Source organism: Harpegnathos saltator, unplaced genomic scaffold, assembly GCF_003227715.2.
Source record: "Harpegnathos saltator strain DR-91 unplaced genomic scaffold, Hsal_v8.6 scaffold100, whole genome shotgun sequence".
NCBI lineage: Eukaryota > Metazoa > Arthropoda > Insecta > Hymenoptera > Formicidae > Harpegnathos > Harpegnathos saltator.
The window spans coordinates 656,640-678,997 of record NW_020229874.1 but is presented as its reverse complement, the minus strand read 5'-3'; the positions used below and the strand labels follow the sequence as shown (position 1 = coordinate 678,997).

The following is a 22,358-nucleotide window of genomic DNA, read 5'->3' as shown; positions in this document are numbered from 1 at the left end:
GCGTTCGCTACATGCCACTACTCGGCGATTTGCATCGAACGTTACGTCAACGGACCGATCTATCCATCCAGTGGAGGACAGAGAGAGAGAGAGAGAGTCCCGGATGCAATCAGCGAGCTCGATACCGCGTGTTGTTGGAAATATCTTAAAATACGATCCTCGTTAACTGTGTCTCCTTCTCTCTCTCTTTCTCTCTCTCTCTCTCTCTCTCTCTCTCTCTCTCTCTCTGCCTTTCTCTCTTTACATAGCTGTATCAGTAACCCGCGTCTTTGAACGAATCTACCATGAAGGAATAAATACGAATGAGGCGGCAATATCCATCTTGCAGATCCTGGTGAGTCGGTCGAGCGGAAAAACGACGAATCTCTCGAATATGATTCGTGGGCGAACAACCGAATTCTCGAAGGGCCGCGATTTCCATCTGCGACCGTCTCTCGTCGATCACCCGGTCCCCTGGACGATTTCTCTCCTTTTCGTTCTTTTTCCCTCTCCTTCTCGCCATTGCGAAAAACCGGAGTCTCTTTTTCTGTCCTCCTGCCGCCTCTCTTCTTCTCTTTCGCGTCGGTCTCGCGTGAGACCCCGAGACAGGATCGTGTCCGCCGCAATTATCCCCCTTCGCTAGCCTCAGCACCACCTTTCTTTCTCTTTCTCTCACTCCGTCGTTCTCTCTCCTCCCTCTCGCTCTCCTTTCTTACCACTATCGAGGTGTCGTGCCGAACCGGCCGCCAAGCGTTCGAATAGCAATTCCCTATTCCTCGCGCGACCGCGCGATCGTCGACAAAGAGAAAACAGCTCATGAAATATTACGCGACGCAGGAATATATGCCCGCGCACGCAGAGTGCTTTCCCTTTGATCAGGAGCCGAGAAAATCGTCCGTTCCGCTCCCAGGGGAGAAGATGGACCGCGACTCTGTCGATGCAACGTTATATCGATTCGATATCCTCTTTCGCCCGGCCGGACTTGCGCTCGGACCTTCACGCCCGCCCTCGCGTCATTTCCATTCCTTGTCTCCCTCTCTCCCTCTCTCTCTCTCTCTCTCTCTCTCTCTCTCTCCTCTTCTCTCTGCTCTGTAGCCGTCCGGTCATACCTTATGTATGGCACGCCGCCTCGTCGTCGTAGGAGAGCCGGCCGAATACCAGCGTCGCTCGTTTGGTATTCGGCACTGACCACTCGCCACTTTCGTGGCGCGGATCTGGCCCTGTCTTGGGACTTGGGCGCGGAAAGAGATATACGTGGTCCACGTTTCTTCTCTCTCTCTCTCTCTCTCTCTCTCTCTCTCTCTCTCTCTCTCTCTCTTTCTCCTCTCTCTCTCTCTCTCTCTCTCTCTCTCTCTCTCTCTCTTTCTCTCTCTCTCCTGTTCCAGTCGGAGCGCGATACGTATTCGTGCCGCGCACGGAGAAAATTCCCCCGTAATGGTCTCTCGCGGAAGAGCGAAAGCGACGAGATGAAACCGCGCGCGTCGAGAACGAGATATCGTCGGCACCATCACTATTACCATCACTATCACCATCACCATCATCATCATCATCATCATCGTCGCCATCATTATCGAGAAAAAGAGAGTAGAGTATAGTGGAGAAAGATAGCGAGCACAATTACACACGTCGTTAATTGGAGAAATGATTGCCTCGACGACAAAGACGCGCGTAAATTCCAGCGCGACCGCGTGTGTCTGAATTACACACGCCGAAATCGTCGCTGGCTGATAAGAGAGTGGAGCGCATAATTATACTCGGTATCGGGGCGTGAGATAATATCTTCATCGCAAATACGAGATGGGATTGCCTAGCGGTGGCTCTCCATCTCTCTCTCTCTCTCTCTCTCTCTCTCTCTCTCTCTCTCTCTCTCTCTCTCTCTCTCTCTCGCTCTCTCTCTCGCTCTCTCTATCTGAGAGACGGATACCGCGACGTCTTCTCGCCTAATCGAGGCCTCGGGACAGCTTTCGCACGGGATGATTACGCCGCTTATTAAGTAGCGCGACGAGACCGCGATACCGGCGGTCGGAGAGGATCCGAGAATCGCGGTGATAGATGTCATTAAACCGGTTACCCGGCCGCGTGCGCCTCTTCAGGTTTATATTCCGCGAGTAGCCGAGTAAACGGCGCTAATTGTACGATAAATTGTCCGGCCAAGTATCCGTCCTCGGTGCGAGGAGGTCCGCGAGAATCGTCAGCGAGACTGCCGTTCGCGTTGTTAAGGGACGTTTACGTTGCTGCGAAGCCACGCACGAGAGCATCGGGCAGATAAGAGAAAATCGTTACGTCTTTTACGGGACTGATAACTCCTCGCAACGGCTGGAATCCTGCTTCGCCTCGGACACTATCGATTATCGCGCAGGTCCACATTATCTCCTTCCTCTCCCAAAGATTAAATCCATTCGCGCGCGGTGTCGCTGAAGTACGTGGCAAACCGACGATCAAAGACTAGTCGTTCGATTCTATGCCGCGTTGATGAATCTTCTTCGTCATCGCTCGAGAAAAAAAGAAAAGTGAGCCGAATGAGCCTCCTCAAACAACCGACGACCTGGGTAAGACGTAAACGAAGACGAATGCAAACGGAATGTTCAAAGCTCGGGGCGTCCGACGGACGTGACGGGGAGTATTCCTCACTTTTTGGAGGTGCGAGCGACGAAAAGAGGAGACGTTGTACAGCCGTATGAACGTCGTTCTCGACGTAGTTAGCGAAAATAAACAGCTCGCACGCAACCTTTCTTCCATCTCCTTTCGTGAATCCGCCCGTTGTTCGCGGTCGCAAGGAACGCAGCGCAGCGAGGAACGCGGCGCGGAGTCCCTCGCCGCGAGCCGGGGCTCTCGCCGATATAAGACGGCGAGTTACGTTACAAAAGCCGGGGCGGAATCGGCGTCCGTCTCGCATTTACGAACTATCAAAGCGGCCGTCGCGTCGCTCGCGTGCACGCGGCGTCGTTTCGACTCGCGTATCGGAATTCGAGAGCCCTTAAACCGAACGACCGCGCGCGGCCGGCTGAAGGCGCGCTTCGCGGGACAAGTTCCCGCTCGGCGGGGACAAGAGGGGGGGACACGCACGTCCCGCGTTACACACCTGTGCGAGGTCGCGCACAGGTACGCACGTACCTTGTGCGCATAAACACGCCGCCGCGCGGCGAACAAACGCGAGAGCCGAGCGGTGCGCGTTCTCTATTTCTCTCTCTTTCTCTCTCTTCCTCCCCCTTTCGTTCGCGGCGGGTAAGCGAGCAAAACAAAAGTCGATCGATTCGATACACGACGGATACGAGGGCAAGGCGAGAGGTGGGCGACAGGGCGGCTTCGGTGGAACCACGAAGGACCGCGGCGTGGCTCGACCGATATAAGGAGGGTATTCGCCTCCCCATAAATCACATTAATAAACTGCACCGCCTTTGCGACTGGCTGCACACATCCTCTATCCAACGGCGGATAAGACTCTTTCTCCCACCTCCGTGCGGCTATTCTCGCTGAATACGCTTATCCCTCGCCTCTCTCCTCCTCCTCCTTTTGCTCCTTCTGCTCCCTCCCCCGGCGCGCACGAGCGCATCCCGCGAGCATTCTCCGATCGCTTCGGTCTTTCCTTTCGCTCCTTCTCATCGTCCACCGATAGCCCACGACGTCTTAATCCCGCGGTCTCTCTCTCTCCCTCTCCCCCCCCCTCTCTCTCTCTCTCTCTCTCTTCGCGCGGCGGCGCGCTTAAATTATGACGTCTGCTTAATTGTAAGATATCGAGATAAGGCGATCACGAAATTGCTTTACGACCTCGCCTCGACGCGAGGTTAGCCGCGGTATTACGGCCGAGGAGTCGCGCGTGCTGGATCAGCGTGGATAGACCCGTTACGGTGTACAGCAACCGCTCGTTAGCATACCGTATCGCGAGGTAGCGCGACTCATTTTCATCTCTGCGAACGTTCCGGGTGATTTATGTCGCCGGTGTTTTATGCGCCGAGAGGAGCAATACACGGGGGGATCCGTTATGATATGACGAAGTGTCTTTCGGCACCCTGCGTCTGTGTGCGGAAATCTGAATATTCTCACTTCTCCGGGAAGAGAGAGAGAGAGAGAGAGAGAGAGAGAGAGAGAGAGAGAGAGAGAGAGAGAGAGACAGAGAGAGAGAGAGAGAGAGAGAGAGAGATGAGCCGAGAAATCTTTCATCCATCTAATAACAACGCGCTTTCTCGTTTGAATTTGCGCGAGTCATCGTGCGCGCGCGGGCGGAATTACCACTCTCGCAGAACGATTAAGCGCGACCGGTCACGCGGAATGAAGCGATGCATCTCCCGAACGTCGATGGCTGTCAGCCGTCGCAGCAACGCGAGAGAAGGCGCGCCTTGAAAGAGCGAGAGATGAAGAGAGAGAGGGAGAGGGAGAGAGAGAGAGAGAGAGAGAGGGAGAGCAAGAAAAAAAGAGCCGGGCCTGAGAATTGCGAGCGGGGTGAAGGAGCAGAGAAAAAAGGAGGTAAACTACCGCGAGCACGCAGCAGGACGCCCTCTCCCGATGGCGCGATAGTTCCCCAAAGACGGATGAGAGACGGGCCGGTCGCAATCGCCGAAAGTTATGCGAGCGTTCTTGCGCCGAGGGAGTCCCCGTCCGCCTAGAGGTTCGCCGCCGCGCGCGGCCCCGGATATTACAGCCTTGTAATCGCGGAGCCGCGAATACCGCGAAGAAAAGGAAGCTAAAAGGTGTACATATACATAGGCGAGATGCGGGAGGTGAAAAACGCGGGGCAGAAAGAGGCTTGATTCCTCCCCCCTCTCCCAGCTTCCCCGATTCCCAGCAGCCAGTCAATTCGCCGCGTATACGAGATACGTGCGAACATGCCGCGTAGGGCCCCTCGATCCTCAAATATGCCCAATTAGCAACGGGTTGACATAATAAGTAGATAAACAACAGTCCCCCGGAGAGCACTCCTCTGTCTCTGCCTCTTCCTCTCTGTCTTTCTCGCGCGAGCGCGCGCGTTCGCGGTGAGATCACAGGCGCGAGCTTTTTCTGCGTGCGATCGGCGGCGGAACGCGCAAAGATTCGCCCCCGGCCTCCGCCGCGTCTCTCCGCCAGCTGCCTCCCTCGTCCCCCTCCTTGTTTCCAGCTTTCTTGTCCGCGTAGACGCGCTCTCTCTCGCCGGCGAGTGATAGCACTTTACGGTCGATTTAGTCACCTCCTCGTCGGGAGCGTTCTGCTTTTTCGGGCCCCGTGCGTTGCGATCCCATTTTGTCGCTGAATCCGTCCTACTGCGCGGCCGCGGCGGCGCGGTGTGGCCGTCGCTTGTTCGCCACGCGGGACAAGAAGAAGCTGATCGGTCACGATCCGCACGGACATCGGGAGATCGCGTAATTTATAGCGACGCAAACTACCGTCCCGAGGAATTACGAGTCATCCAATAATTAACTCTGGATATACGGGAGGAAGAGAAAGAGAGAGAGGGAGAGAGAGAGAGAGAGAGAGAGAGAAGGAGAGAATACCCGGGATATTATCCCCGCGCCAACTACGCCGACGATTAATTCTCCATCATCGCGGCGAAGAAAACACACGCCCCGTTTACGTTGGCGTCTTGCGAGCCTCGGATCCTCAGGATCCTCGCGAGGGCGCACCGAAGAATCGGGACACGCGAGATTTACATTTCCTCCGGTGGTCCTCCGCGACGCAACGGTTGCCTGCGCGGCGAGTAGCCGAAACGGCGCGGCGGCGAAAATACAGCGGGACCGATGCATCCTCACGGACGCGACGGATGATCGAGCACGAGGATCGCGCGAAGACCGTAACAGTGAAGATGAAATTGCCGTCGCTCGATTAGTCGGGGCCTGGGAAAATTAATTATTCAGCGAAACGCCGATAAACGAGCGATTCGCTTCGACGGTCGAGACAGGTAAACGAGGGACTGGCTAGGGCGATATGGAGGAGCGAGAGCGCGGGTGTTGGCGGCCGAGATTGTCCCTCGAGGAATAATTAGAGCCCGGGATGTAATTGGGGCCTGTGTATGTTGGGCTGCCGCGCGCGAGGACGGGCGACGGCTGCTGCGAGGCGCGCGCGCGTGTGCGCGAGTTCACGTTCTTTCTCTCGCTCTCGCTCTCTCTCTCTCTCTCTCTCTCTCTCTCTCTCTCTCTCTCTCTCTCTCTCTCTCGCTCTCATCGCGAATTGAAATCTTTGGCGAGCTCACTCGCCCATTTGAAAGTAAAATCCGGCGCGAGAGCCAACACGCCGGGCGACGACGCACTCGAGAGCCGGTTGCACTTAGCCGCGCGCGGTGCGTCCGTGAGAGAGACGCCGCGCCGATTACCCCCGGCATGCTTCTACCTAATAATTAACTCCCTTAACGACCTCCTGCATCGACGAGTCACGAAGCGTTTTCGTGATTTTTCAGCGGTCACCGCCGATGCCGCTACACGCTCGCAGCGCGTCATCGAACGAGCCGGCGCGAACGACGATGTCGTCTTAATTAAAAATCCTGATTATTATCGCCCGCGCGCTGAGATGGATCGAGGAGCGGTCGGGGAGAATCACGCGGTGAAAATAAACGCGCGCGTCTCTATATATTCTCGAAATTTCTCAGAGGTCTCGCCCGAAAGCCGAAAAAATTCATCCGAAGCGATGATGGCGAGAGAGAGAGAGACAGAGAGCGCCGGCACTCGGAAAGGAGTGCCGGCGCTGCGACAGGATGAATGTTTAATTTAAGGAGAGTAGATTCCGAATGTCACGCGAGTGAATGTTTCAATCGATTAAAGCGAATTTGATTCTGCGACGATGGAGCACGTTGAATTCAAATCGTTGATTTCCTATGGAAATATTCACTCAAAGATTCGCGCCGGGAGCTCAGCTGTCACTCTGTACTTTTCGTGTAGAATTTCACTGGAAGAAATTTCCACGAGCACGAGTCTGAATAAATGAAAGAATAATCCCTTCAGAGAGAGAGAGAGAGAGAGAGACGCGTTTATCGACGGCCAATGCGCGCTTAATCGCGCGGCACGGATAAAGTCGTTACGAACAATCCGTTCCGGCGTATCGACGAGGACGCTCGCGCGCGTCTCATCGTTTCGACGGTTCCGGCCGTGACGTGAATTTCAATGTCGCCGCCGCCGCCGCCGCCGCGGGCGCCCGCGGGATAATGCGGACGCAGATTTAATAATGGAATGGTTAGTGGATTCCGCGCTAACGCGATGCAATTTTTGGAGAGGCGCGCCCCTGCCGCTCGCGCGCAGGAAGAATGCGCCGAGCGGGTAGGACGTAGCCCCGGAACCCGGACGAGTACGTGAGTGGCATGTGCGAAAGGGCGGGCGAAGAAGAAGGGCGGTCGCCCCACGAAGAATACCCGGTGCGCGAGGGCACGTAATCTATTTGTCGGGACGGCCGCAGAGACCGTGCGACGTTGCGGAATTGTCTGGCTGCGGGCTTGGGCGAGAGGCGCCGCGAGAAGCTGAAAACGATACAACGAGTTGGCGAAAAGACGGCCGAGGGAGAAAACGCGTGTCTCTCCTCTGTCGTCCGACAGAGCAGCTCCGAGAGGGAGAAGGGCCGCGTTATCAGCGGTAAATCTGAGGGATCGAGTCGCGATACGTATGTAAAGGAAATTTCGGCGCGTAGCCGCGCACGATCGACGTTAACCGGCTCGTAGCAATTCCGCGAGTCGCTGTAAAACCGACCTTAATACCGTCATATTTCAGGTCGTAAGAAATTCCATCTACGAGCGCGGCCGCGAGAGAGAAAGAGGAAGATAGATAGATAGATAGATAGATAGAGAGAGAGATAGAGAGAGAGAGAGAGAGAGAGAGAGAGAGAGAGAGAGAGATCTGGTTCTTACAGTTTCGAACCTTAGGTACTCTAACCACCAGCCAGTTCCCCATCGGGCGAAAAGGCAAAGAGAGAGAATAAGAGTACGAAACGGTTCGCAGTAACAACGTGACACTTTTATCGCCGCGAAAGTTAATCGCGCATACCGAAGGACCTCGGCTGATTGAAATGAAAGTGGCATTTAATTTTAATCAGCGTCGCGAGGAAGAGAGAAAGAACAATCGCGCGATAGCGCGTCGTCGAGCGTCCGAGAGTGGCTTCTCGCAGCACGATATCGCGGCGCCACCCTCTTATTCGCATCGATTCGCGGAATAACGAGCCATAAAAGACATCGAATTTTGGGAGCGGAGGTACGTTGGGCTTCGATCGCGACGGGACGAGCGGGCACCTTTCCGTCCGGAGCTTCCGCGGAGCTACGACCCGGCAGCTCGTGCATATATGCACACGCGAGAGCCGCGGATTTGCATTCTAATTGTCGGCCGATCCGACAAACGCGCCATTATGGCTCCACTCGGAATCGTACGAGCCGGCTGGCAGTTGGAGGAGAAGGACGCGAAAGTGAAAGAGAAAAAGCTGGAGGTGGAGGTTCCGCGTCTCGAAACGAGGTGCCAAAGAGTCCTCAGAGCGAACGGGAACGGTCAATAATCGCGAAAATAAGGGCCTCTTTATCTTATCTATCGCGCCGGTCTCGCTTCCGGCGATTCCGATCTCCGATGTGTCCGTAATACGCATAAGTATTCGCGAGAAAATGGGGAACGAAGATACGAGGAGCGTGACGAGCGACGACGGCGCCGGCACCGCCGGCACCGTCGGTCGTTGCCGATCCTACTTATGCCGGATTAAATTCGTCCGTGGCCGGACGAGCATTTTATTCGCGCGGCGATATTCCCCACGAAACCACGCCATATCTATTTCATTAATACAAATTACAATCAGTTCGTTCGTTAGAAGTTCAGACGTGACGGAAGGCGAAGCGAGATAGCAATCGGCCGGGTAACGATCGCGTGGCAATTAATGCTCATTTGCAGAAGTGCAAGAAACGCGCGTGTACGTGCAAAATCGAAACGTCGAGGAGGAAGACGTTCTGTACGAGCGATCGTAAAAAGGAACGGGAGAAGAGGGGAGGGAAGGGAGGTGGCAACATCTTTCGACGGAATTTGAGCACAAGTTTTATCTTATCGACGAGGCATCCCCGAAATCGCCGCGATTACGTCTCGGCGATCCGATCGGTTCGTCGGTGGCGTCCAATAAACATAAAACACCGAATAAACCGTCGTAAAGAGCGACTCGTCCCGAAATTTAATTCCAACCTCTCGCGTCGACTACCGAATTTTTTAATTAACCGCCCATCCGCGCGCATAATTTACCGCCGTGCGCGCGCGCGCGCGCGCGCTCGACGATTCGGCGGCGCGTCGCTCGTGATCGTATTTTTATAAGGACGGACGCGGCGCGCGAGATTAATTTCTTTCCGAGGCGACGCGTCGGCGCGAGATTAATCTCGGGCGGATCGACGAACGCGAACGCGCGTATTAACTTATTAAGTACGCTCCTCCCTCGGCTTTCTCACGTTCGCTCGTCTCACCGCGCCCTGGCTCCGGAAAAGAAGCGCGATGCTCCCCCTCCTCCCTCATCTCGTGTGCGTGAGATATCTCTATAACAGCTCTATAATTGCTCCGATTAAGATGAAGGGGGAAAAGAAGGAAAAATCAATCCAGCGTGCAAAAACGTGCATCAACGACCGCGAACGAGTCGGACGAGTCGGTCATCGGTGCCGCGCGTCGTTCTCTCGGAAAAGGCTCGTTCGATTACGAGCGAGCTGAAACTCGCCCGCCACAACGGAAATCATCGGTCGACGCCGGCGCTGGCGCTTTCTGGTATTCGCGAATACGACGTAATCGGCCGAGTATATAGTCGTTCGTAATCCAACGATCGATGCACGATCGGGACACCGTCCGTCTCACCGAAGCTTCGTGCGCCCATAACGGGCGCTCGTGCCGCGGGCGTTAATGAATACTTAAAGTCACGACCGGTAATTACGCTTTAAACGTCGTAGCTAGATGTCCGACGGCGAATGCAGCTACGTGTATTTCGTGTACACCGCGCGCTGCACGCGCGCACGCGCGCGCGTGCTCGCATCGAAGGACTCACGTGTGTGTTGCTGCTAGGACGAAAGAAAGCGAAGCCGAGGAGAGCGCGATCGAGAATGCACAATGGCGAACATTATGCCAGGAGAGACCGACTGCGTGAGTTAAAAGTTAACTCGAGCTTCCACACTCGACCAGCTCTCTCTCTCTCTCTCTCTCTCTCTCTCTCTCTCTCTCTCTCTCTCTCTCTCTTTCTCTCTCTCTTCGATCTCGATTATCTCTTTCTCCCTCGGTCGTCTCTCACCCTTCCCCCGCGTTTTCTCGTCCATTTCGTCGGCTCGCTCTGCACGTGTATGCTCGCGCGATCGTAAAAAAATGCAACTAATTAACGACCAAAAAGTGAAGCCAGCGAGAAAGTTTTTGCCGCGACCGCGAGAGAAGGTTCGGGCTGTCCGAACCTTCAACTGGAAGTACTTGGCCGTACATCGCGCCTTCTTCTTCGTTTCGCTTCTTCGATAACCATCGACCGGCGGCGGGCAGATCGCCGTTCGAGAACGAACGCATTCTTTCTTTCTCTCTCCCTTCTCCGCGCTTTGTGAAAAAAAAAGAAGAGAAAAGATAAACAAATATAATAATATAATCGAGAATTGAGATAGAACAAGAGAGAGAGAGAGAACCTCAACGTATTCGGTTTCCTTTAATAAATGCGAGATCGCGCCGTTGATTGACGCGTAACGTCACGTGATGACGTTCGCGTATCGTCGGGATCAGCAAATCTGTAAATTTCACGTGGATTTTGCGCGATCGAGAATGATTGACGCTCTAGATCACACACCGTCGCGACGTCAGACGATCTGATTGGCTGGTAATGAAGTATTAATGAGACGACTGTAACGATATCCACCGTTTCGCGGAGATGGATTGCGCGAGATTTTTTCTCCGTCGCCGCTTTAGCATATCTTAGCAGCGCTGAAGGATTAATGACAGATGCATGAACTTGTTAAGGACTACCCCGTGGAAAGAAGATGAGTGCCACCCGTGCGAGATTGTTATTAGCTCTGCGTCGTTTATATCCTTGGTTTCCTATTCTTCGAGATTAACCAACAGAGCGTCGCGTCGTTACCCGGTTTGCCGCTCGGCGAAAAGCAATATAAGGCATTAATATTTATGGGCTCTCGCGAGCATCGGATTTTACCATCTATGCATTAAATACAGCGTTAATGACTACTGGAGTGAGTACGGTGTATAACGAGTGTAAAATGCACGTAACGAGCGCGGCATAATTAATCCGTGCTTACGTCGACAGAGAGCGAGCGAGAAAGAGAAGAAAGGAAGAGATAGAGAGAGAGAGATAGATAGAGAGAGAGAGAGAGAGAGAGAGAGAGAGAGAGAGCGAGCGAGAGAGAGAGGGGGGGGGGGGAGAGAGAGATAATTAGTTGGAGAGGAGATAAGAGTAAATCGGCATTTTCGAAGAGTAAACGTATTCCGAATTAACCGTATACGCATTTAGCCGGCAATGCTCGTTCGCTCTCGCTCGAGTAAAGTGAGCAACTTTGTTCCAAAAGGCAAAAAATGAAACGAGTGAAAAGAAAAGCACGCGACGCATGACGAAGAAGGGATCGTCGTTGTCGGCGCGTTAATGCGGTTAACGACAGATCTCCGAGCAGGCTCGATCTCGTCGTCGTCGTCGTCGTCGAGAACGCGCGCGATCCGCCTCGCCTGCAATCTAATTAATCTAATTAAGCCGAAGCGTCTCGTTACTGCGCGGCGCGCGCGCGCCATACGCACAAGAGGGAATTAAGAGGAAGAAGAAACGCAAGAGAGTGGCCATTGCGCTCGTAACAGATCGGTAACGCAAGATCGTCTCACCGATCCTCCGTCGTTCAAACCGTGTCGCCGACAGCCAACGAGATCCATTAAGAGGATTATTATCGAATCGAGCGATCGAGCGTTCTCTCTCGCTTAAAACCCGACTCAAAGTGTGTTTCTTTTTCTCTCTCTCTCCCTCTCCTCCCTCTCCTCCCAGCGCTGCCTCCACATATCGCGAACGATGTCCGAATTTAATCGCGCTTAATTCATTCGAGCCCGCAGACGACGCGCTTGACGAAATAAAAAGCAACGTGGAATTCGAACGCGCGGATTTGGGGAACAAATTTCTTTTACGATCGCCCGGCGCGAGCTTTCACCGGGGAGCCCGGGCCTCTTAACAGTGAGCATTCTTTTTAATTGCGACGCGTATCGCACGTATGTTCACACGCGCGTGCATACGCGAGCGATCGCACGTTCGCGATCAAGCGGCTCGGTAATCGCCGCGGCTCGCGCGTGAACGTTGCGAGGGAGCGAGAGCCGCGGCGATTACGACGCTTGTTCGTTCGTGTTCGACCGACCGACGCGAGTTTTCTCGCCGAACGAGCGCCGATTACGACGGAGCAATGGCACAGCCCAGAGCCGCTCGTCGCGCGCACGCACGGAGTTACCGGTCTAACCAACTTCCCCGTTAATTACCGATAATTAAGCCGCGTAATAGCGCGGCCGATTTTCGCGATCCGCGAGTTTCTCAATTCCGCCTCGCTTACCCGACGATGCTGCGCTCTCTCTCGGCTACGTAAACCCAGGAGAAAGATCCACTTACCCATGGCATCTGAAACAAACGAAACGTAGGCTAGGCTTTAGTGAACATTGTTCGCGCTGGAGTGAAAATAACGGTCTAATGTTAACCTCTCAGAGAGGCGAAGTTGAGCGCCTGTCGCGCTGCTCGTTAGTCGACTCTGATCTATTTGATCACGACGAAGCTTCGCAGCGGAAAGTGTCGAGTTCGAGTGAGTGAGGAATATCCGCCGAGCGGGGGAGTACCAGCGTGTGGCGGGACACGAATTACGGAGAGATATCTCAGTCGCGCGAGTATCGACGTAATGGACACGGCTTTCGCCTTTCCGCCCCGTCATCGTCCCGAAATTCCACGGAGTGCGCGCGGTTCACGGACTTACCGGTCGCCCGGTAAGAAGCGCGCAAGCCGAATGACTTTATGTGCAGCGCGCGCAAGTAAGTGCTGCTGCGAGCGAGCGAACGAGCGCACGGTTAATTCCGCGCTAATTGCCCGGCGGCGTTAAAGAGCCGTTTCAGCGGGAGGGAAAAAGTCGCTCGGCGCGCGGAGGAGGATCAAGGGCGTGAATGGCGTTCTTCTCGTCGAGAGCTGTGATTTCATGCGACCGCGTGAAGGTTCGAGTGACCGGCGGTGAAGGGGAGGGGGGAGGGGGGGTACGGACTTTGCCTGTCCGGCGGGCGGGAAAGCGACCGCGTCACGTGGATCACGGGCCGATCGGCCGATACAGCCCAGCGCGACGCGTAATTCATATCGTTTTCTATTAAATAAAGAATCGCCCCTCTAATTGCCTCATTGTGAGCGCGCGAGTCACGTAAGGCAGCGCGCGCCGCGATAAATCACACGAGCAAAGACCAGGCCCGACCTGGCGCGGTTCCGAACGAACGAACGAACGAGCGAAACTGAATGAAACCTTGCGAAACAAATGAGCGCGCGTGCTTCGTGCCGCCGCCGATTAATATCCCATTCTTACTAATCGTTCGCCCTGTGACTCGAAAGTATCAGCGCACCGCCGGAGACCTCGCGAGAGAGATGTATAGCCCCCTTGTGCCTCGGGGACGCGACGCAATGCGACGCGGAATCGATGGAGAACGGGCTGAAATCGCGCGCGCGAAAATCGAGAGAGAGAGAGAGAGAGAGAGAGAGCGCCATCAATGTGTAGCCGCACGGCTTTATTTAAACTGGAAGCTCGAGCGGTCACTCATAACTCCTCGAGATAATCTCCGCGTGGGCAAGACAGCCGGCCTCCTCCGGCCACATCTCTCTCTCTCTCTCTCTCCCTTGTATCTACCTTTGTCTATCTTTATTTATTATTCTTAGGCGCGACCGCGTGTGTGTCTCCGCAGAGCGAGAGATAGACTTGATGTTCGCGCGCGCGTACATATATATTGTGTAGCGTAATGTGTAAAAGTAGCATGTGCAACGCGATGGCATACGAGCGCTAAGTATAGGTGAGAAAGCATGGGTGAAGGCATTTTTCGCGCGCGCTCTCCATCCTCTTTCACGGCCGGTGGCTCGATATAAGAGAGAGGAGAGAGAGAGAGAGAGAGAGAGAGAAAATGAGGCGAGTTCGTGGCATGGGCCGACTAACCCATTAGCGCCTCAGCTGCCGATCGACACGGCGAATCGATCGATAAAAGCCGCGCCGGACACTTCCTACCGATAGGAAGGGGCCGTCGTTCCTTTCGCAGCGACCGATCGACCGGAGAGAGAAAAATTACTTTGGAGCCGTGGTTATCGCTAAATGAGCAACGCCAGGCGCGACGTGGAATCTTGTAGCGCATGCGGCGTAAATACGACCGACAATCTATGCCTCAATTCGTGAAGCCGCAAAGCCGCGCTATAAGTCTGCCACGTCAATCTCGAAGGCGCGCCTGGCCGGCGCGGATCGAGGCGGCAAGGCTGGAAAAGTCCACGCGGTAACTAATTAGTCCTCATTACCGCTGCTGGTAATCTTGTACGCGCCTAACAACAACGTTATCTCTCCTTCGAGAATTTGAAAAAGAAAAAAAAAGAAATATATATGTAGCTTCATCGTTTGAGTAATGATGAAACTTGCGGAACTGGGGGAGATAAGTTTAATTGGTTTTTATTAGTGATTCAGAGAGAGTTTTGCGGCGAGCGCTGTCAACGTCTCCTCTATTTCTATCTGTGGGAAGAAAAATAACTCGGTTCAGCTTTAAATAAGACCGAGCTTCTAGAGACGAACGCACGCAGAGACGTACGTAGGTTCAGCTGCTATTCTCGCGGTCCTCGCGAGGATGCCAATAATTCGTCCGTCGTCAAAATAGAAGCGCAGCGGCGGCGGCGATGGGCGGACTGTTGGACGGGTGGGTGGGTGGGTGGTTAAAGTGTAAACGGAGAAATAACTATAAATTAGCGATTACGGGAATTCGACGCGAGTGAGAGAAGAAGATAGAGCGAGAGAGAGAGAGAGAGAGAGACAGCTCGCGCGCGAGCAACAAGGGGTGAAAATTGGCCGCGTATCTGTAAAACGTTACCGGCGAAATACGATAAATGACGCGATGACAACAGCCGGCCACCATAAATTCGGCGATAAACGTTGCCAAAGGCGAATCCTCGGCCGAGCGACGCCGTGCGGAACTGAATCCGCGAGCGTCTCGGACTCAATGTGCCGCCATTTATCGGCGCACGTCGCGCTCTCTCGCCCAAACATCGCCGATCGCGCGAGGACAACGGCCTGTGATGCTCGCTAAACAAACGCGACAATTTCGCGAGACGCTCTTCCGCGAAATGCGACATCAGTGCGCACCGTCGCGTTTCTCTTGCGCGAAATTAATCGCCGCCTTGTGCGCGTCGTATCCTCTCGTGCTCGGCTCGAGACGCGGCCCGCGTCCTAAATAAACGAGCCGGGTGACATAACGCTACTCGGCCGATTAACAGGGTCAATCGTCAGCTGACATCTAGACATTGGTATCGTAGACGAGAAAAAAGTTCAACGACTCGGCCGTGGCTTTCGCTGATGACGGTTCAAGCACCCGTCCAAATTCCCCGCAAAGTCGTGCGCAACGCGAAATAAAATGATGCGCGTTTCCGTCGGCGCGTCCTCGCACGAGTGCACCGCCTCCGCCTCCGCCGCCGTCGTCGTCGTCGTCGTCGTCGTCGTCGCCGTCGTCGTCGTCGTCGTCGTCGTCGTCGTCGTCGTCGCCGTCGTCGTCGTCGTCGTCGCCGTCGTCGTCACGGACAACGTCTCGAAAATAACCGGATTCAGGCGGCGCGGCCTGATTCGTCCGTCCCTGTTTCGCGAGCGTTTGGACGATGAGGCGTAGGGAGCAACAGCCGGCGGCTGAATTTCCGAGATGGTTTCTGCCGATCCGGGCTTAATTTGTAGCACGTTCTTGCGGCCAGGGGCGACGAGGGGTCCATTCGATCCTCGTCTCGTGGCGTTGCCGGGTTAGTTAGCGCGACTCGAGGCGGCTGCCGATGCCCGGCCGCTTCTTGCAGCGCGCGCGCGCGCGCGGCCCATTTTTGCCGCTAAAACATCGTCCCTAATTAATCTCTTCGGTCCCTGGCGAGAGCGCTTGCACGAGGCTAATATGGAACGAACGGTGACAATGGGCCAGAAGCGAGGCCGGAATCCGCCGAATTCGAACACGACGTGGCGAGCGATCGGCCAGAAAAAGCCGCTGCCGAGGCTTAACACCCTGCAAAAGGACGACGACGACGACCACGACGACGACGACGACTGGCCGCTGCTGAGACTCCGCCAGGCCGTAATGGCTATTTGCGCGAGAGCGTACCGAAAACGTGAGAGGCGTACTTAACGTCTCACTCGGTTGCACGCACCGCGAGCCATCCGATCAGCAAGTCGAGCGACGAGGAAAATGAGACAATCAGCACGCGATTCTCCGAGAGATTCCGCGCGTGTTCGAGGAGGCCTGCGAATTTTACGCTTTGCTAGAGAATCCGCGCGAGGAAATAGCGGAACACATTAGACTGGAGAGTGATGTGCTTCACTCTATACAAATCATTTCAGAGAATACGTGAACTCTGGTCAATTTTACGGAATACTCGGTGAACCACAGTCTTGAAAAAAAGGAGAAAAAGTTCAATATGAAGCTTCGTCTTTGCTCGCGGGGGGATTTGCGCAAACTTTCTCACGAGTGTCCGTTGCGATGAGCCTCGGTCGCAAAAATTAACATCGACGGTAATAGCCGACGAGAGACGACGAGTCCGGTCTGGAATCCGTCGAATTCATCGATGGCGACGGTCGAACGCGAGAAAAAGACGCCCAACGCCGTAACGACGACGCCGTTGCGACAAGGACGATGACGACGACGACGACGACGACGACGACGACGACGACGACGACGGGAAGAAGAAGGGCGAGGTCCGCTAATGGGAATTTGCGAGACGGCCGTGACACTCTCCGGAAATGTACGGGATGCACTTAACGTCTCACTCGAATGTGTAGACTCAAAAAGCGCACGCCAGCGGGGAACTGGTTCGCAGGTGGCATCGTAAGTTCAAGTCGGCGGCGGGGGGGGGGAGGGGGGGACGGTGACGGCAGCTTCGAAAGAGCGGGCGAGGACGCACGGTTAATTGGGATAATCGGCACAGTAAATCCGTCGAACGAGCTCCACGCTCTCTCGGCCATAGTGTCTCTATCGCGGCGGCCGCTTCGTCTCGCGGAATGCCGCGGCGCGAAAAAAGCGCCGCCGGATGCATAATCTCGCCGGAAGAAACGTCGCGTTTTCGAGCCCGTGGCGCGGCAAGCCTTAATTTGCGCGAGACGTTTGACATTTCCAGTCAAAGGATTAAATTAGCGCTGCGTCCTCTTCGACCGGCACTCTTCGGTCACCGTCAAGAAGAACACACTGTCGTTCACGCTTCATTTACGCGCAAAAAAATCCCTCCGTGTCTTTAATAAATTTCCAATAGCGAATAGTGTTTCCGAAGACGCTCGTGATTTCGTTTCTCAACTAAAGGCTAAAGTTATTTCGGACTGTAATCACTTTAAAATCCATCAACGAGCCGCGTTTCCTCGGGAGAAAGGAAAGGGGACAGAGAGACGTATATTTGCGGCTGATGCATCGGTGAATAATTAACATCGACACGCGCTTCTCAAGCGCCTGGAGAACGACTGTAGTCCTCGAAAGGAGTAAAATTACCATGTCGCACGCTGTGCCGAATGTTCGAGTAATTTTCGCGGATCCTCAGCGTTCGTATCTCTATTGCTCATGAAGAATTGAGGGGAATGAGATGACGAGACTTCATTAGAATTTAAATCGTGCAGCCAGCCGTGTGGTTGGATTGCATTAAAACCTGGGGTGGGAGAGGGAGAGAAGTGAGTGCAGAGGTGAGGGAGAAAGAGCGGGATGCATGAAGCAGCGAGAGGAAAAATTGAAGAGTCTCGCGAAAAGCGCAAAGGCTAATGAATGTATGCGACTTAATTGACGTTACTGCAAATGTAAGGAGGTTCGAAAATAGACGTTAGACGTAAGATGCGAACTGACGGCTTGGAAGCGGCGAGGCGAATGAACATTCGCGCCGGTGGGCGCGGACGGTGTTGGGTAATTCTCGAGCGGAATGACGTGAACGCGACAAATACACGTGGATAATTAACGCGATTTAAGCATCACGTCCGGCGAAGCGTGCCGAGTGACAAGGACTCGATAAGCAGCGTCCCTGCACGATATCGCCGCCTCACTGCACCACCGTGAAAACCGTGAAACTAACGAACGAACAGGAAGCGTGTGTCCGCTCGACTTGCATGGAAGGAAGACAAAAAGAAGCAAGTAGCGCGCGTGATACACGAGGTGTTGTTGCGAGGTACGAAGGGCGAACTCGGCGAACAGTTAGCGGTAAGTGTGTCGAGCTCGCCCTTTGTATTTTCGCAACACTTTGCAAGTCATCAAGTGCCGTAACTGCGAGGAAAGCGTCGTAATTAACGAATACTCGCCGCTTGTTGTCGCACACGACTGACCTCGCGTGTTAAAGAAGAAGAAAAAAAGGAGAAGAAAATCACCGGTGCGCCCTTTTCTTCTCTGTCTTCTCTTTGCCTATTCTCGATATTTTTTTCCATCTCACGGATTCTCATCGTTTCCTTTCCTTTGTATCTCCATCGTATGTGTGTATATGTGTACGCGCGCGTTGAAAAGACAACCGATTAAGATCTGTCTACCTGCGCAATCATCAGTCGTGGTGCATCAAAGCGGGAAATTTGCGCGGCGCAGGTACTCCGTCCGCTCGTTCTCCCCTCCTTCCCCCCCCCTCTCTCTCTCTCTCTCTCTTTCGACCTCCCGGCGACTATAATTATCGCGAATCGTCGACACACCCGGGAGACGCGTGAATTCGACAAGCGGCTTATTAAAAGTGACTTCGCCGTCCCATCCCCGCCGTCGTCATATCCGCCGATCCCGCTCGCTCAGCAACGCGTGCTGACGAGCAAAAACGTGCGGCAACGTTTCCGCTCGCGGCGGCCGCTGCCGACGACGACGCCGACGACGACGACGACGACGACGACGACGAGGAGGAACCGGACGAGGGCGCAAAACTAGGTCGACCTTATTTTTTCTTTTCTCCCAAAGCGCAAAGTCGGCGACAAATCGGATCGGGTGTGGGATGGGCGCGAACAGAGGCTGGGCGAGGCTGGCGGTGGGCGCAGTGTCGACGAGCGGTTAATTGATGTTCTATGAATTTGACGGTGATTACCGCGAAGCGACGCGAGACCGAACCGGACCGGACCAGAACCGGCGAGCCGCTTCGCTTCTTGCGGTCCGCGCCGGGGACCGGTAAGGAAGCGCGGTGTGGGCCTGGCAGCGGCTTCCATATATATATATATAAAAAAGAAATGCCGTGGAATTTTAATTATAAATTAGTTGATTAACTCAATAGCGTTTTTGCCGCTGGCGACAGTGTCCTCGGAGCTCCTGCCGCGCGCCGGTGTTCGTGCCTCACGTACATACGCGCGTCACGCACACGTGGGGACGCCGCGCGACTTCGTTCTCGACAGAGGTTCTCTCTCCTGCGAGAGAGAATGTCCTCGGGAGAGAAAGCCTCGGTCGGGAATTCCACGCTACGGCGAGGACGATAACGGAATCGTCGTCTTATCGCGCTCACCATCGCTCGCCTCGTTATTAATCGAGCCGTCGATGCAACCACCGTGGCCGGAGATAACGGATTAGGCACAGGCGATAAGAGAGAAATGTCGGGCGTTCGTTATTCTCGAGCTGCATGAATCGTCGATGTGTCGCCGCGGCGAAGGCGGCGTTCTCCCCGGCTCGGAGGTTCCCGAGGAAGAAAGCGGCTCGCCGACATGCCGAAAACGTCGCGCGCTCGTCTCGCGCGACAGGTGCGATATGCACGGTCTGTGCGTGCAAGTAATTCCGGTGCATGCGGTGATACGCGAGTGCGTGAGACCACTTGCTACGCGCGCGCGCGTGCTCCTTATTTATTTTTTGCGGCCGCGTTCCTTCCGCTTATGTAAGAGAACGCGGCACGGGAACGATCGAGAGAGCTCGCCGGATAAATTGCGCGCGGAGAACTCGGAGAACGACGACGGCTGCGGCGGCGGCGGGTAAAAGTTGTCGGACAACGCGAATTTTTAGCGAACGAAAGCAATTCGCGCCAGATCGCGTGCGAGTCCCGCTGGCCAGCGGAGAATGCTGAAACATTGTTAGACGACACACTTATCTCGCACCCGGGAGCCGAAGCGGTTCTTTTTCTTCGCAACTTCTAGTTCTCCAGCCCGCACCTAATAACTCGCCGCAGCCGCGACAACGAAGTAAGATGGCGTTGATACTTCCCGCCGCGAAAGGACCGGGTTCTACCTCGGCCGGCGAGTCGAGTTCCCCGCCGCGCCGACGACGTCGCTTGGTCGAGTTGAGAACCTACGACGATCCGTAGATACCTCTACGGTTCGGAGTCCTGCTAACACGAGGAGACCAACACAATGGCCGCGCCGATGTCCTCGTCGCTTCGTCGGCACGCACAGCACGCGGGTAGGTTGGAGGCAGGAGAGAGAGAGAGAGAGAGAGAGAGAGAGTGCATTTTGCTTCATATTAAATAAAATATTCGACGTGGTCGCGCAGGCTGCACATGCCCCGGGTCCTCCGATCAACGTTTCGCGACTACGCGCCCACGTCCAGCACCGCGTGGAGCACGCTGCGACTGGTCCCCCCCTGCCTCGGCGGAGATAGAGGAGAACGTGAAACGAAATGTGTATTACGCATGTGTAACGCGTCGCGCGCGCTCCCGTATGAATCTCGACAGGAATGCGGCTTCTCCTCGGTCGCGAGGGGGACGACAGGGGTCGGCGGCAGGGGTAGAAGAAAAGAAAAAGGAAAGCAAACGTGGAAACGCGGCCTCGATGGCCACGAGCGTTATCGGGAGTCAATCGACGGGAGCGCGACGGGCGTACGCGTCACGGCGGTTCTCGACTCGCATAAATTAGCGCGAACCGTACGGAAGTTATGTTAATCACCGTGGCGATATAGCCGCGCCGGTCTCCCGAAATAAATCTCCCGCGGCGCGAATTATTTCACGGAGAGAGCTGTCCGACCGACACGTGCGCGCCACCAGCGGATCTGGAAAGTTACGGTCGTTTTTCGTCCGCGAGCGAGCGCCGTCATTGCGCGGCATTGACGGTGCAACGAATTATCGCGCTTCTGGAAAAAGCCACGAAAAAAAACGCACAATCGGAGATTCCACCTCCCCCTTTCCTCTTTCTCCCTTCACTCATCTCTCTCGAGGAGGAACGATATACCGCAAACGGTGCACGCGTCGGCAGATCAGACGCGGTCAGGAAGCGGCGGGTCGGCGAATCGCGAAGTAAGGGCACGAGGGACGAGGGCACGGGGTACTCGCTCGCTCGCTCGCTCCCGGGTCAAAAGATGTCCCGCACGGTCCGCATACCGGACGAACCGAGCGACGCCGCAGCCGCCGCGGCCATAGCCGCCTCCGTGTAAAAAAGTACAAAACTCGTGACCCGGTGTTGGGGCCCTCGGTCCTCGGTCCTCTCTGCCGTCCGCTCGCTTCGGAACCGCCATACTTTTTGCCGACACTCCGAGAGTACGGGAACGCGAACTGTGCCCGGCGCGAACGTCAGCAGAATGTAAAATATGCGCTACGCGCTCTTGCCTCTCTCCGCAGGCCCCGCGCGAGCGCTCGCGGAGTGCGCGAACGTCGCGATTTAAATGAGGGAAAAAATGCACACTTTCGTCGTCGACGACGCGCCAGAGAGGAAGGGAAGGGAGAACCGGCGGGAGAGCGAGAGAGCGAAAGAGAGAGAGAGAGAGAGAGAGAGATGCAAGTCGCCGCTTTTGCGCCGGGAGATCGATGAAGGATCAAGGATCGGCGACTCGCGGTGATCGAAAAAGCTCCTGCTGTCCACTCGCCCTTTCGAGTTGTCGCACGGCGCGACTGCGTCCGTTCCACGAAAAGCCACGTTGGACGAGGACTTGTCATGGCGGTCGTTCTTAAAATATCTCGCGGCCGAGAGAAACCGTTTTCCGTTTGGCGAGCAACAAACAGCGACGCGCGTTCTCGGAAGAGAATGCGCCGCGCGCCAAGTAAGAAATCAATTACGCCGTGGACTGGACGAACGAGGCCGGTGACGGTTCGCGCTTTTCCAGCCGCATACTCTGAATTTGCGCGTAATTAATCCGGATCCTGCATCGTCGTCATCACCGTCGGGGTCTCCAGGTCGAACGGTTCGCCCGCGGCGAGCGTCTGCGTTCTCGACGCGCGTCGCGCGTCTCGTTGCGTTAGCCGCGCTCAGCGAGTGGAATTCGCGCTACGTAGGAAGCGCCAAGGATATCGCGAGGTGGCCGTAGGAGAAGGAGCAGGAGGAGGAGGAGGAAGAGGAGGGGGAGGAGCAGCAGTCAGCGAGTCGGGAGGGAGGTCTGAGGAGCAACGACTAGTTTCTTCTCCGTGTTATTATC

At 55.2% G+C, this 22,358-nt stretch overlaps 1 protein-coding gene across 5 annotated transcripts in view; it reads right to left on the bottom strand.

Moving 5' to 3' along the window:
• Positions 1–22,358, bottom strand: part of hth (Meis homeobox homothorax) — a 273,655-nt gene that overhangs the window by 68,671 nt on the left and 182,626 nt on the right. For 3 of the 5 annotated variants that reach the window (XM_025298131.1, XM_025298138.1, XM_025298142.1), the window contains exon 8: positions 12,484–12,492. The exons of the other annotated variants lie outside the window; for them this stretch is intronic. In XM_025298131.1, the coding sequence (XP_025153916.1) occupies positions 12,484–12,492 (9 nt within the window). The remainder of the gene's footprint in view (positions 1–12,483; positions 12,493–22,358) is intronic. 5 annotated transcript variants of the gene reach the window in all.